The 14,695-nt window shown below is 50.3% G+C and overlaps 1 protein-coding gene across 6 annotated transcripts in view; it reads right to left on the bottom strand.

Moving 5' to 3' along the window:
* Positions 1–6,087: 6,087 nt before the first annotated feature.
* EPHB2 (EPH receptor B2) overlaps positions 6,088–14,695 on the bottom strand; it is a 165,267-nt gene continuing 156,659 nt past the window's right edge. For all 6 annotated transcript variants that reach the window (XM_068241562.1, XM_068241564.1, XM_068241563.1 and 3 more), the window contains one exon: positions 6,088–7,395. In XM_068241562.1, the coding sequence (XP_068097663.1) occupies positions 7,287–7,395 (109 nt within the window). In that variant the 3' untranslated portion in view covers positions 6,088–7,286. The remainder of the gene's footprint in view (positions 7,396–14,695) is intronic.

Genomic DNA, 14,695 nt, shown 5'->3' with positions numbered 1-14,695 from the left:
AATTAAGGGGATCCAAGACTTTGAAAGTACTCTTTAGACAGCATTCTTCCCTTGTGCTGGGTCCATGATCCAAAACTGCGACAGAAAACTATGTGTATAGAGGTTTTATGCTCTACCTGTCTGTGTTTCTTCTTGTACCCCGGTTCCTTCCACATCCCAGAAACATACAAATAAGTTAACTGGTCCCCTACCCCACTGAGAAAAAACTGGTCTAAACTAGGATCTGGGAGAAGGCGGGAGGGTAAAGTCTCAATATGTAGACAAGATAAGGTAAAAAGACAGTGGGATCATAACATTATGGTGGTGGAGAGGGGGGGTGGGGACAGTGTAAAGAGTAAGGAGGTTGGTAAAACTTCAAGTAGCCCATTTCATGTAACCAAAATTGGAAAATGGGGAGGTAAAAATATAAAGTGCATGGTAACCAATGCTAGGAGCCTTGCAAATAAAATGGACGAACTAGAGTTCATTGTGATTGACAAAGGCTATGACATTGTGGGAATAACCGAGACATGGATGGATGAAAGCCATGACTGGATAGCAAATTTAGAGGGATACAATGTGTTTAGGAAGGATAGAACAGGGAAAAGGGGTGAAGGGGTTTGTCTCTTTGTTAAGAATTATTTTACAGCTGTCCTGACCGATGAGATGGAGGAAGATTGTGAAGATGTGGAGTCCATTTGGGTAGATATTCATGGTGAAAATAGAGGTTGCCAATTGGTTATTGGGGTATGCTACAGGCCACCACATATTCATGAAGCTGCAGAACTGCAATTACTACAGCAGATTGAAAAAGCTGCAAGTAAAAATGAGGTCATAGTTATGGGTGACTTCAACTTTCCAGACATTGACTGGAGTATTGAGGCTACCTATCCTGGTAAAAGCAGCAGATTTCTAGCATCACTACAGGACAATTACTTGACTCAAATGGTAACGGAACCAACTAGGGGGAATGCGTTACTGGATTTGATCATTTCTAATAGACCGGATAATGTATCAAATGTGCAGGTTCAAGAACATTTGGGAAATAGTGATCACAACATGATAACGTTTGATCTGGTGACTGATAGGCTGCGGGGCAGTGTGACCACTAAAACTATGAATTTTAGAAAAGCAAAGTTCAATCAACTCAGGCAGGCACTAAGTTTGGTGAACTGGGATAATGTACTACAAGGGGAGGACACTGAAGGGAAATGGCAAGCTTTTAAACTTATTCTCAATCAATATTGTAGTATGTATATCCCATATGGAAACAAAATGTCTAGGAATAAAAAAAGGCCTCTATGGATGAATAGAAAGGTTAGAGATAAAATGAAGGGGAAAAAGAATATCTATAGGACCCTAAAACAGGAGGGGACCGAGGCTGCATAAAGCAATTATAAGGAGTGCAATAAAAGTTGTAAAAAAGAAATTAGGCTGGCAAAGATTGAAGCTGAAAATCAAATCGCTAGGGATATCAAATATAACCCAAAGAAGTTTTACAAGTACATCAACTCTAAAAAAAGATAGGTTGACTGTATTGGACTCCTAAAGGATAAGGGTGGGAACTCAATGGTGGATGACCAAGGTAAGGCAGAGTTATTAAATGCTTTATTTGCTTTTGTCTTCACAAGGGAAACATCACTGTTGCAAATTACAGATGCAGAAGAGTCTCAATCTTCCAACTGTAATATTAAATACTTAACGCAGGAAGAGGTGAAGGCAAGACTAAATAAATTAAAAATAGACAAGGCACCTGGCCCGGATGGCATGCATCCTCAGGTCCTAAGGGAATTAAGTTTAGTTATAGATAAACCCCTTTATCTTATCTTTTGTGACTCTCTTTCAACTGGCAGAGTCCCAGTGGATTGGCGTACAGCCCACATTTTCCCATTATTTAAGAAGGGCAAAAAATCAGATCCAGGAAATTATAGACCTGTAAGCTTAACATCAGTTGTATGCAAACTATTTGAAGGGTTACTAAGAGATACTATACATCACTTCATAGTAGAAAATAATCTTATTTCTCAGCATCAACATGGGTTTACTAAAGACAGGTCCTGTTTGACTAACATGCTCAGCTTTTATGAGGTAGTGAACGCTAATGTGGATATTGGGAACGCTGTAGATGTGATATACTTGGACTTTGCAAAGGCCCTCGACACTGTTCCCCACAAAAGTCTGGTGCAAAAGTTGAGGATGCAAGGACTGGGGAAGAATCTGTGTGCATGGATAGGGAACTGGCTGATGGACAGAAAACAAAGAGTTGTAGTCAATGGATCAAACTCAAAATGGGTGACTGTAAGTAGTGAGGTCCCACAGGGGTCTGTACTGGGTCCAGTGCTCTTCAATTTATTTACTAATGACCTAGTAGATGCAGTAGTAAGCAATGCTGCTATTTTTGCAGATGACACAAAATTGTGCAAATCATCAACTCACAGGAAGATAGGGACATACTGCAACATGATCTGGATAGGATGGCTATATGGGCACATCAATGGTGAAATTCAATGTTGAGAAATGTAAAGTCATGCATTTTGGTCGTACCAATGGTCTAGCACCATACAAAATAAAAGGGATACAGTTGGGGACATCAAACTTGGAGAAGGACTTAGGAGTACTGATCGACAACAAGTTAAATAATCATACTCAATGCCAAGCCACTGCAGCTAAAGCTAACAACATTTTGTGATGCATTAAAAGGGAAATAAAAACTTGAGATGCTAGCATAATATTGCCCCTGTTTAACTCTCTAGTAAGGCCACATCTGGAATATGGAATTTAGTTCTGGGCACCACATTACAAGAAATATATTGCAGTTTTAGAGCAGGTGCAGAGACGAGCAACAAAATTGATACGTGGGATGGAAGGTCTCGATTGCCAAGAAAGGTTAGATAAACTGGGTTTATTTAGTCTAGAGAAAAGACGCCTTAGAGGGGATCTAATTAACATGTATAAATACGTCAGAGGGCAATATAAAAGCTCGGCGGATGAGCTTTTTGTCCCTAGGCTTTCTCAAAGGACTAGAGGACATGATCTGCGCATGGAGGAAAAACCTTTTAGCCATTTATTTAGGAAAGGGTTCTTTACAGTAAGAGTGATTAAGATGTGGAATGCATTGCCACAGGAAGTAGTTATGGCAAATTCTATATCTGCATTTAAAGGGGGCTTAGATGCTTTCCTTGCGTTGAAAGACATCCATGGCTACAATTACTAGGAATGCCCAATGGTGTTGATCCAGGGATTTTATCTGATTGCCATCTGGAATCGGGAAGGAATTTTTTTCCCTTTTGGGGCTAATTGGACCATGCCTTGTAAGGGTTTTTCGCCTTCATCTGGATCAACAGAGGGAGCAAGCTGGTGTTGTACTTTGTTCTCTGGTTGAACTCGATGGACGTATGTCTTTTTTCAACCCAAATAACTATGTAACTATGTCTACATCTACATTTAGGACATTAGACTATGACTACGGTAAGGATTAAATGTAAACTGCTCTGAGGACTGTCAGTAACATGACTATGTACTCTATAAAGTGCTGCAGAAGAGGTCAGTGCTAGATAAATACATGATAATAATCATGATAATAATATGGTAGGACATTAGACTATGGTAGGATTAGGTTGTGAGCTCCTCTGAGGACAGTCACTGATACGACAGTAAGTACTGTGGAAGGTTTCAGTTCTATATAAATACATAATAACAACAATTTGAGAGATCAGAGAAATCTTGAAATAGATTCTCCATTTTATTGGCAGTCAGTGGAGAGTTTCAGAGCTGGAAAGAGATGTGAGCAGAGGCAGAATGTTCGAGCAGTCTAGGTATGACATTCTGCGCCAGTTGGATGTTCTTATGATCTTAGAAATATGGCATCACTGTAGGTGGGAAGAGAAAAACGCATCACCAAACATAAGAAAGTTATCATGAGGAAAATGTGTTTCACTCTTTTTATACTGTATTAAACAAGTGCCGTAGTGAAGATCTAATAACAGCTGATACTTGCTTCCCACAAAGCATCACTAGAAGATATGTACACACTTACTGTACCGCAAGGCATCATCAAAACTATGCTTCAGCTATGCTGAAGTGAGCAGACACTTGTAATAATGTATAGACTGTATGCAAACCCACCACCACGTGAAAGTTTCTATGATATCTAAGGGTCTTGGGCCCAGTGATAGTTTATAGTTGGCCATAGATTCATGGTCCTGACGGTTTATATTTGGTCACACAATCAGGGTCCAGTGACAGTTTATAGTTGACCATAGGTTCAGGGTCTAGTGATAGTTTCTAGTTGGTCACTGGTCTGGTAAGGTCTTCTTGTTGGTCACACGTTCAGGGTACAGTGATGGTTTCTAGTTGGTCACTGGTTGAGGATCTAGTAAAGTATTTTTGTTGGCGACAGGTTCAGGGTCCAGTGATTGTTTCTAGTTGGTAACACCTTCAAGGCACAGTGATGGTTTCTAGTTGGCCATAGGTTTAACGTCCAGTGATGGCTTCTAGTTGGCAGGAAGGGAATATTGATAAAGGGGATTGGTAAGATCAGGAAGCAAAAAGGGGATAGTGATAAGAGGGATGGGTAAGATGGGAATCATGGTAAATGGAGATGGGTAGCAAGGGGGTAAGCATAAGGGGGATGGGTGGGGTCCGGATAAGGGGGGGATGGGTGGGGTCAGGGGGAAAAGAGAAGGGGAATGGGTGGGGTCAAAGGGCAGGAAAGGAGTAAGGATAAGGTGGATGGTGGAGTCGGAGGGCAGGAAGGGGGATGAGTTTGATCAGAGGACAGGAAGTAGGTAAGGGGGAAGGGTGGGGTCAGAAGGCAGAAAGGGAGTAAGGGTAAGGTGAATGGGTGGGGTCAGGATAAAGGGGATGGGTAAGGACAGGGGGTAATGATAAGGGGATGGGTGGGGTCAGGGAGTAAGGATAAGGGGGTGGGTGGGGTCAGAGGGCAGGAAGAGAGTAAGAATAAGGGGGTGGGTGTGGTCAAAGGGGAAGGAAGGGGGACGGGTTGGATCAGAGGGCAGGAAGTGGGTAAGGATAAGGCGGATGCTAAAGGATAAGGCGGATGCCATAAATAGCATTGATTAATCTGCACCCAATTCCAGAACCACCTATGATGGAATTCTACATAATCCAGGTCAGTAAGTTGCTGGATCACTTATGTTCTCTCACAGGCTAGAGGGGGTATAGTCAGGGGTGCTCTGGCAGTGCTGGGGTTGATATGGAACGTGAGCAGTTACTGTACACAGTGCCGTGACTCCCCCCATTCGTACCCCCGGAAATAATGAAGAGGAATGTGCAGTGATGGTGTAGGCAGATCTAAGCCCGACGAAGGCTATACAGCCGAAAGCTTGCTTACTTTTATTCTTAGGTTAGCCAATAAATGTTATCATCCTGATTCAAAACTTCTTCCATATTACATCAGGTGAGGCTGTGCCAGAAACTTTGCGGGCGGCTTCCTGCTTTGCTGCATATCCTACAATGTAAACAGAATGCTGCACTGAGGCTCCTTCCACCCCCCTCCCCTGTGATAGAGCCATGTGCTGATGAAGACTCCCGTGCTGGGCTCACCCAGAATATTCACCCCGGGTGAGGCTGGTGTGTGGCACAGCTGTGTACACAATTGGCAACATGACATGGATTGGCACAATAGAGGATGCAATGTGACTGGCTGGTGATGATGGTGGGAGCTATATTCCGATTGGCTTGTCATGAAATGTGATTAAGGACAGTAAATGTGATTGGATGACACTGCAATGGAGCCGCAGTTTCCCTGTAAAGTCCATCAGGAAGACAGAGAGGGCAATAAACACGTGTACCCAACAACACGGCCCATAGCGTGTGCATTACATGTGAATGCTACCTGCACACTTGACATAGAAGTACACAGGAGTCCAGTATGTGGACATGTAGGTCTAGCTGCCCTCCACATGCTACAAACAGGAAGTAATCTCGGCTGATTTACCAAGACAGGTGAGTATGTCCACAACAACCAATCAGAATCCTTGCTTCATTTCACTGGTGAAATCTGAATGGTTACTCTGGTTGTCAGCTCCCTTGTTGGCCCCACTGGGTCACCGTCCCCTCGCGCCCCCCCCCCCCCCCCAGACATGTGACGCACAGGGAATCTTGTAGTATGTGGATGTTGTGGAGCCAGGCGAGAGAACATTAGTCACAAACAGTTCAGTAAAGTGCCACGCTGTGGTCAGCTCAATGCCGACCTCAAAATACCAAACCGCTTCATGCAGTTACCACTCCTCCCCTGCGGGGGCACTGTGGACAGAGGAGATGGACGGATGAGGGCGGTGACCAGAATCCATCAGCCAATTGGAAGTGAATCCATGTGCATAAGTACCGAGCAGAGCATCGCCGGACACTTCTGCCTTCTGTGTTCTGTTTTTTTTTTGTTCGTTTTTTTTTTTTCTTTTTAAGCAATTTTGAACGTTTGAGTACCAATAGTCAAAAATCAACGTAAAAAAAATGTCATAATCGGTGTAAACAAAGAAAGGAGGAGATTTCCCAACGACGACAACATTGATGACAAAACAACTTTTTTTTTTCCTTTTTTTACACGTCTGAGTTTTTGTCATTAAAACCTACTACATACTGTGACTGGAGGGATCCCGAGAAAAGGGGACTTGGCAGCCAGTGATGACATCATCACCGTTGGTCTGTGCGCATGATATGGGTGGAGTCATTGGTGGCGCGCACATACCCGCAAAAATGGAAACGAAAAAAAAAAAATCACAAAACAGTTTCAGGTCAGCAAAAACACCCGCTAAAAAGGAATCTAGAGTCTGAGGCATCTTCCTTCCACGGAAAAGGCCAGATCTCGGCTCATAGTTAGTTTTATTATTATTATTCGTAAGTTCTTCAAAATGAAGAGTGCTATTCAGAGAAGCGAGTGGTCCATTTAATGGAAATAGATTTTCATCTGTCTCTCTTTATAGAATTAGTTTGTTTCCTCTCAGCCAATCAATGCGTTCCATTACAGGTCCCGCTGGTTTCCTTCGCTTGTTGGGTTGGCGGCATTTTGGGATCGCAGTGCGTCGCACCTCTTGACAAGCCCTTTTTTGCACGTTTAGCAAGTCCGCTGTTGTAGCTTTACATAGAAAATGTTTTTCACATGACCCCGACCGCCCCGTCCCAAGGAAGCTCCGCTCTCTGCGTGGAACCGCCATGGTGGCTTCAGGGGAAACAAGTGGTCCTGTAGCAGGAACATTATGGAAACTTCATCGTACCAAGAGGGGTCGGGGGAGAGGGGTGGCTCGGCACATTGGGAAGAGTGAGGATGAGGAAGACCCAACCAGCCATCAGACCTCTACCGACTGGATCTGGTTCATCTGCGCCCGCATCACCTGAATACTGTTCAGGATTTTCTTCTGGTGTCCAGCCAAGGTGACCCCGACCCGGAGAATATCTCTGAAAGACCAAAGGATAAAGGTCAGAGGATGGCACATGACTGCTGCTGATTGCCCCAATAATACATTTTCAGCAGACCATTACTGAGAACATCAAATCATTCCCGGAACCAACTGTCCCTCAGAGGAGACACCTCACTCATATTACACATTTAAAGAGGTTTGTAGAGTTAACAACATGGACAGGCACTGGGCAGGACGCTGACATTCCATACAACCAATACTATTGCAATACTATCACATGGCACAACGAACACATATCAATAGGAGAAGACAGGCCGAGAAATCATATCCATAACCAGATATAGGAGTTTGGAGTTAGGGGAGAAAGTGTGTGTGTGTGTGTGTGTGTGCACCACACCCTCAATTGACACCACACCCTCAATTGTGAATGACCAATTTTACCACCTCCATGTAGTATGAGAGTGTATCTACACAATGTGTGTGTGTGTGTGAGGAGGGAGGAAGGGGGGGTTTAAAGCGAGAGAATGAGAGAGGGTAGGGGGTACAGTGTGTGCATGTTTAGGGATTAGAGTACGTGAGTATGTGTGTATGGGACGGTGTAGGGAGTGTGTGTGTGTGTGTGTGTGTGTGTGTGTGTGTGTGTGTGTGTTGGGGGGGTAGAGAGAGAGGGAGGAGGGGAGTGCGTGTGTGTGTGTGGGGGGGGGGGGTTCAGAGAGAGAGAGGGGGGAGTGTGAAGGTGTGGTGGGGGAATAGAGAGAGAGCGAGAGAGTGTGTGTGTGTGTGTAGTGAGAGAATGAAAATGAGGGAGTGTGTGTTGGGGGAATAGAGCAAGAGAGAAAGAATGAGAGTGAGGGAGTGTGTGTTGGGGGAATAGAGAGAGAGAGAAAGAATGAGAGTGAGGGAGTGTGTGTTGGGGGAATAGAGAGAGAGAGAAAGAATGAGAGAGAGGGAGTGTGTGTTGGGGGAATAGAGAGAGAGAAAGAATGAGAGTGAGGGAGTGTGTGTTGGGGGAATAGAGAGAGAGAGAAAGAATGAGAGTGAGGGAGTGTGTGTTGGGGGAATAGAGAGAGAGAGAAAGAATGAGAGAGAGGGAGTGTGTGTTGGGGGAATAGAGAGAGAGAGAAAGAATGAGAGAGAGGGAGTGTGTGTTGGGGGAATAGAGAGAGAGAGAGAAAGAATGAGAGTGAGGGAGTGTGTGTTGGGGGAATAGAGAGAGAGAGAAAGAATGAGAGTGAGGGAGTGTGTGTTGGGGGAATAGAGAGAGAGAGAAAGAATGAGAGAGAGGGAGTGTGTGTTGGGGGAATAGAGAGAGAGAAAGAATGAGAGTGAGGGAGTGTGTGTTGGGGGAATAGAGAGAGAGAGAAAGAATGAGAGTGAGGGAGTGTGTGTTGGGGGAATAGAGAGAGAGAGAAAGAATGAGAGAGAGGGAGTGTGTGTTGGGGGAATAGAGAGAGAGAGAAAGAATGAGAGAGAGGGAGTGTGTGTTGGGGGAATAGAGAGAGAGAGAAAGAATGAGAGTGAGGGAGTGTGTGTTGGGGGAATAGAGAGAGAGAGAAAGAATGAGAGAGAGGGAGTGTGTGTTGGGGGAATAGAGAGAGAGAGAAAGAATGAGAGAGAGGGAGTGTGTGTTGGGGGAATAGAGAGAGAGAAAGAATGAGATAGAGGGAGTGTGTGTTGGGGGAATAGAGAGAGAGAGAAAGAATGAGATAGAGGGAGTGTGTGTTGGGGGAATAGAGAGAGAGAAAGAATGAGAGTGAGGGAGTGTGTGTTGGGGGAATAGAGAGAGAGAGAAAGAATGAGAGTGAGGGAGTGTGTGTTGGGGGAATAGAGAGAGAGAAAGAATGAGAGTGAGGGAGTGTGTGTTGGGGGAATAGAGAGAGAGAGAAAGAATGAGAGAGAGGGAGTGTGTGTTGGGGGAATAGAGAGAGAGAAAGAATGAGAGTGAGGGAGTGTGTGTTGGGGGAATAGAGAGAGAGAAAGAATGAGAGAGAGGGAGTGTGTGTTGGGGGAATAGAGAGAGAGAGAAAGAATGAGAGAGAGGGAGTGTGTGTTGGGGGAATAGAGAGAGAGAAAGAATGAGAGAGAGGGAGTGTGTGTTGGGGGAATAGAGAGAGAGAAAGAATGAGAGAGAGGGAGTGTGTGTTGGGGGAATAGAGAGAGAGAGAAAGAAAGAGAGAGGGAGTGTGTGTTGGGGGAATAGAGAGAGAGAAAGAATGAGAGAGAGGGAGTGTGTGTTGGGGGAATAGAGAGAGAGAAAGAATGAGAGAGAGGGAGTGTGTGTTGGGGAAATAGAGAGAGAGAGAAAGAATGAGAGAGAGGGAGTGTGTGTTGAGGGGGGGATGAGAGAGGGAATGAGCGAATGGGGGGAGACAAAGAGGGTGAGAGAATGAGAGAGAGTGTGTGGGTGAGTAGGGAGAGAGAGGGAGAGGGTGCGGTAGAGAGAGAGAAAATGAGAAGACCAGCTGAGAGAATGAGGGAGAGAGCGTGTGTGTGTGTGGGGGGGGGGGATACTAACAGACAGATTGAGTAAGGGTGTGTGATTGTGTATGGGGGGATAGCAAGAGACAGATTGAGTGAGGGTGAGTGACTGTGTGTATGGGGGTGGGGTTTGAGAGTGGGAGATAGAGACACAGACAGAGAGTGAGAGAGACATCCAGTCCCCTCAACCAGACCAGGGCTTGGGGAAAAATCACTGGTCACCCACATGTGATTGGTGACTCAGACAGGGAAGCCGGATTACGGTAAGGCTGCATTGTGTGACATGGCTGTGAGGTGTACAGCCGCTGTGCACCCTCCTCCCCTCCCGGGTGGTCTCTGCTGTCAGACAAGTATTTTGGAAGCACAGTGCAGAAGGAGAGTCATTCTAGGCCTGGACAGGTCTGGATGTGCAGTCTCTTTTGTCTCAAAATGTAAATAGCGACACGGAGGGTGACGGAGCATGGAACGCCTGCCAGGCCTCTCCTCTCAGCACCGAGTCAATAGCGGCTCACAGCACACAATGCACGCTGAGCCAACCCACTTCAGCTTGTCTGGAATGTACACAAAGCTCATCATCAGGCTCTCCACTGCACCAACCTGAGGAGACATGCCAAGCTGTCCACTGCACCAACCACACCTAGAGGGGGAGCACTGCGCCACAGGACTGGCAGTGGAGAGTGCTGTGCTACAGGGCTGGGGGAGGGGAGTGCTGTGCTAGAGGGCTGGCAGAGGGGAGCGCTGTGCTAGAGGGCTGGGAGAGTGGAGCACTGTGCTAGAGGGCTAGCAGAGGGGAGCGCTGTGCTAGAGGCCTGGCAGAGGGGAGCGCTGTGCTAGAGGCCTGGCAGAGGGGAGCGCTGTGCTAGAGGGCTGGCACATGGGAGCACTGTGCTAGAGGGCTGGCAGAGGGAAGCACTGTGCTAGAGAACTGGCAGAGGGGAGTACTGTGCTAGAGGGCAAGCAGAGGGGAGCGTTGTGCTAGAGGGCTGGCAGAGGGGAGCGCTGTGCTAGAGGGCTGGGAGAGAAGAGCGCTGTGCTAAAGGGCAGTAAGAGGGGAGCGCTGTGCTAGAGGGCAGGCAGAGGAAAACTCTGTGCTAGAGGGCTGGCAGAGGGGAGCACTGTGCTAGAGGGCTGGCAGAGGGGAGCGGTGTGCTAGAGGGCTGGCAGAGGGAGCGCCGTGCTAGAGGGCTGGCAGAGGGAGCACCGTGGTAAAGAGCTGGCAGAGGGGAGCACTCGTGCTAGAGGGCTGGCAGAGGGGAGTGCTGTGCTAGAGGGCTGGCAGAGGGGAGCACTGTGCTAAAGAGCTGGCAGAGGAAGCACTGTCTTAGAGGGCTGGCAGAGGGGAGGGCTGTGCTAGAAGGCTGGCAGAAGGGAGCACTGTGCTAGAGGGCTGGCAGAGGGGAGCGCTGTGCTAAAGAGCTGGCAGAGGAAGCAATGTGCTAGAAGGCTGGCAGAGGAGAGTGCTGTGCTAGAGGGCTGGCAGAGGGGAGCGCTGTGCTAGAGGGCTGGCAGAGGGAAGCACTGTGCTAAAGAGCTGGCAGAGGAAGCAATGTGCTAGAAGGCTGGCAGAGGAGAGTGCTGTGCTAGAGGGCTGGCAGAGGGGAGCGCTGTGCTAGAAGGCTGGCAGAGGGGAGCGCTGTGCTAGAAGGCTGGCAGTGGGGAGCACTGTGCTAGAGGGCTGGCAGAGGAAGCACTGTGCTAGAGGGTTGGCAGAGGGGAGCGCTGTGCTAGAAGGCTGCCAGAGGGGAGCACTGTGCTAGAGGGCTGATAGAGGGAAGCGATGTGCTAGAGGGCTGACAGTGGGGAGCACTGTGCAAGAGGGCTCACAGAGGGGAGCGATGTGCTAGAAGGCTGGAAAAGGGGAGCATTGTGCTAGAAGGCTTGCAGAGAAGAGCACTGTACTAGAGAGCTGGCAGGGGGGAGTGCTGTGCTAGAGGGCTGGCAGAGGGGAGATCTGTGCTAGTGGGCTGGCAGAGGGGAGCGCTGTGCAGAGGGCTGGTAGAGGGGAGCGCTGTGCTAGAGGGCTGGCAGAGCGGAGCACTGTGCTAGAGAGCTGGGGGAGGGGAGCGCCATGCTAGAATGCTGGTAGAGGGGAGCACTGTGCTAAAGGGCTGGCAGAGGTGAGCGCTGTACTAGAAGGCTGGCAGAGGGGAGCGCTGTGCTAGAGGGCTGGCAGAGGTGAGCGCTGTGCTAGAGGGCTGGCAGGGGGGAGCGCTATGCTAGAGGGCTGGCAGAGCGGAGCGCCATGTTAGAGGGCTGGCAGAGGGGAGCACTGTGCTAGAGGGCTGGCAGAGAGGAGCTGGAGAACTGGCAAAGCGGAGCACCGTGCTAGAGGTCTGGTAGAGGGGCGCACTGTGTTAGAGGGCTGGTAGAGAGGAGCGCCATGCTAGAGAACTGGCAAAGCGGAGCGCCGTGTTAGAGGGCTGGCAGAGGGGAGCGTTGTGCAAGAGGGCTGGCAGAGCTGAGTGCTGTGCTAGAGAGCTGGCAGAGCTGAGCGCTGTGCTAGAGAGCTGGCAGAGGGGAGCGCTGTGGTAGAGGGCTGGCAGAGGAGAGCACTGCGCTAGAGAGCTGGTAAAAGTGAACGCTGCGCTAGAGGGCTGGCAGAGGTGAGCGCTGTGCTAGAGAGCTGGCAGAGAGGAAATCTGGGCTAGTGGGCTGGCAGAGGGGAGCGCTGTGCTAGAGGGCTGGTAGAGGGGAGCGCTGTGCTAGAGGGCTGGCAAAGGGGAGCACTGTGCTAGAGGGCTGGGGGAGGGGAGTGCCATGCTAGAGAGCTGGTAGAGGGGAGCACTGTGCTAGAGGGCTGACAGAGGGGAGCACTGTGCTAGAGGGCTGACAGAGGGGAGCACTGTGCTAGAGGGCAGGCAGAGGGGAGTGCTGAGCTAGAGGACTGGAAGAGGGGAGCATTGTGCTAGAAGGCTTGCAGAGAAGAGCACTGTACTAGAGAGCTGGCAGGGGGGGAGTGCTGTGCTAGAGGGCTGGCAGAGGGGAGATCTGTGCTAGTGGGCTGGCAGAGGGGAGCGCTGTGCAGAGGGCTGGTAGAGGGGAGCGCTGTGCTAGAGGGCTGGCAGAGCGGAGCACTGTGCTAGAGAGCTGGGGGAGGGGAGCGCCATGCTAGAATGCTGGTAGAGGGGAGCACTGTGCTAGAGGGCTGGCAGAGGTGAGCGCTGTACTAGAAGGCTGGCAGAGGTGAGCGCTGTGCTAGAGGGCTGGCAGGGGGGAGCGCTGTGCTAGAGGGCTGGCAGAGCGGAGCGCCATGTTAGAGGGCTGGCAGAGGGAAGCACTGTGCTAGAGGGCTGGCAGAGAGGAGCTGGAGAACTGGCAAAGCGGAGCACCGTGCTAGAGGTCTGGTAGAGGGGAGCACTGTGTTAGAGGGCTGGTAGAGAGGAGCCCCATGCTAGAGAACTGGCAGAGCGGAGCGCCGTGTTAGAGGGCTGGCAGAGGGGAGCGTTGTGCAAGAGGGCTGGCAGAGCTGAGTGCTGTGCTAGAGAGCTGGCAGAGCTGAGCGCTGTGCTAGAGAGCTGGCAGAGGGGAGCGCTGTGGTAGAGGGCTGGCAGAGGAGAGCACTGCGCTAGAGAGCTGGTAAAAGGGAACGCTGCGCTAGAGGGCTGGCAGAAAGGAAATCTGGGCTAGTGGGCTGGCAGAGGGGAGCGCTGTGCTAGAGGGCTGGTAGAGGGGAGCGCTGTGCTAGAGGGCTGGCAAAGGGGAGCACTGTGCTAGAGGGCTGGGGGAGGGGAGCGCCATGCTAGAGAGCTAGTAGAGGGGAGCACTGTGCTAGAGGGCTGACAGAGGGGAGCACTGTGCTAGAGGGCTGACAGAGGGGAGCACTGTGCTAGAGGGCTGACAGAGGGGAGCACTGTGCTAGAGGGCAGGCAGAGGGGAGTGCTGAGCTAGAGGGCTGGCAGAGGAAAGTGCCATGCTAGAGGGCTGGCAGAGGGGAGCGCTGAGCTAGAGAGCTGGCAGAGAAAGCACTGTGTTAGAGGGCTAGCAGAGGGAGCGCTGTGCTAGAGGACTGGCAGAGGGGAGCGCTGTGCTAGAGGGCTGGCAGAGGGGAACACCGTGCTAGAGGGCTGGCAGAGGAGAGCGCTGTGCTAGAGGGCTGGCAGAGGGAGCACTGTGCTAGAGGGCTGGCAGAGGGGAGCGGTGTGCTAGAGGGCTGGCAGAGGGAGCGCCGTGCTAGAGGGCTGGCAGAGGGAGCACCGTGGTAAAGAGCTGGCAGAGGGGAGCACTCGTGCTAGAGGGCTGGCAGAGGGGAGTGCTGTGCTAGAGGGCTGGCAGAGGGGAGCACTGTGCTAAAGAGCTGGCAGAGGAAGCACTGTCTTAGAGGGCTGGCAGAGGGGAGGGCTGTGCTAGAAGGCTGGCAGAAGGGAGCACTGTGCTAGAGGGCTGGCAGAGGGGAGCGCTGTGCTAAAGAGCTGGCAGAGGAAGCAATGTGCTAGAAGGCTGGCAGAGGAGAGTGCTGTGCTAGAGGGCTGGCAGAGGGGAGCGCTGTGCTAGAGGGCTGGCAGAGGGAAGCACTGTGCTAAAGAGCTGGCAGAGGAAGCAATGTGCTAGAAGGCTGGCAGAGGAGAGTGCTGTGCTAGAGGGCTGGCAGAGGGGAGCGCTGTGCTAGAAGGCTGGCAGAGGGGAGCGCTGTGCTAGAAGGCTGGCAGTGGGGAGCACTGTGCTAGAGGGCTGGCAGAGGAAGCACTGTGCTAGAGGGTTGGCAGAGGGGAGCGCTGTGCTAGAAGGCTGCCAGAGGGGAGCACTGTGCTAGAGGGCTGACAGAGGGAAGCGATGTGCTAGAGGGCTGACAGTGGGGAGCACTGTGCAAGAGGGCTCACAGAGGGGAGCGATGTGCTAGAAGGCTGGAAAAGGGGAGCATT

The sequence above is a fragment of the Hyperolius riggenbachi genome, chromosome 6, assembly GCF_040937935.1.
Source record: "Hyperolius riggenbachi isolate aHypRig1 chromosome 6, aHypRig1.pri, whole genome shotgun sequence".
Classification (NCBI taxonomy): domain Eukaryota; kingdom Metazoa; phylum Chordata; class Amphibia; order Anura; family Hyperoliidae; genus Hyperolius; species Hyperolius riggenbachi.
Note: the sequence above shows the minus strand (reverse complement) of the source record. Positions and strands in the feature narration are given on the sequence as shown.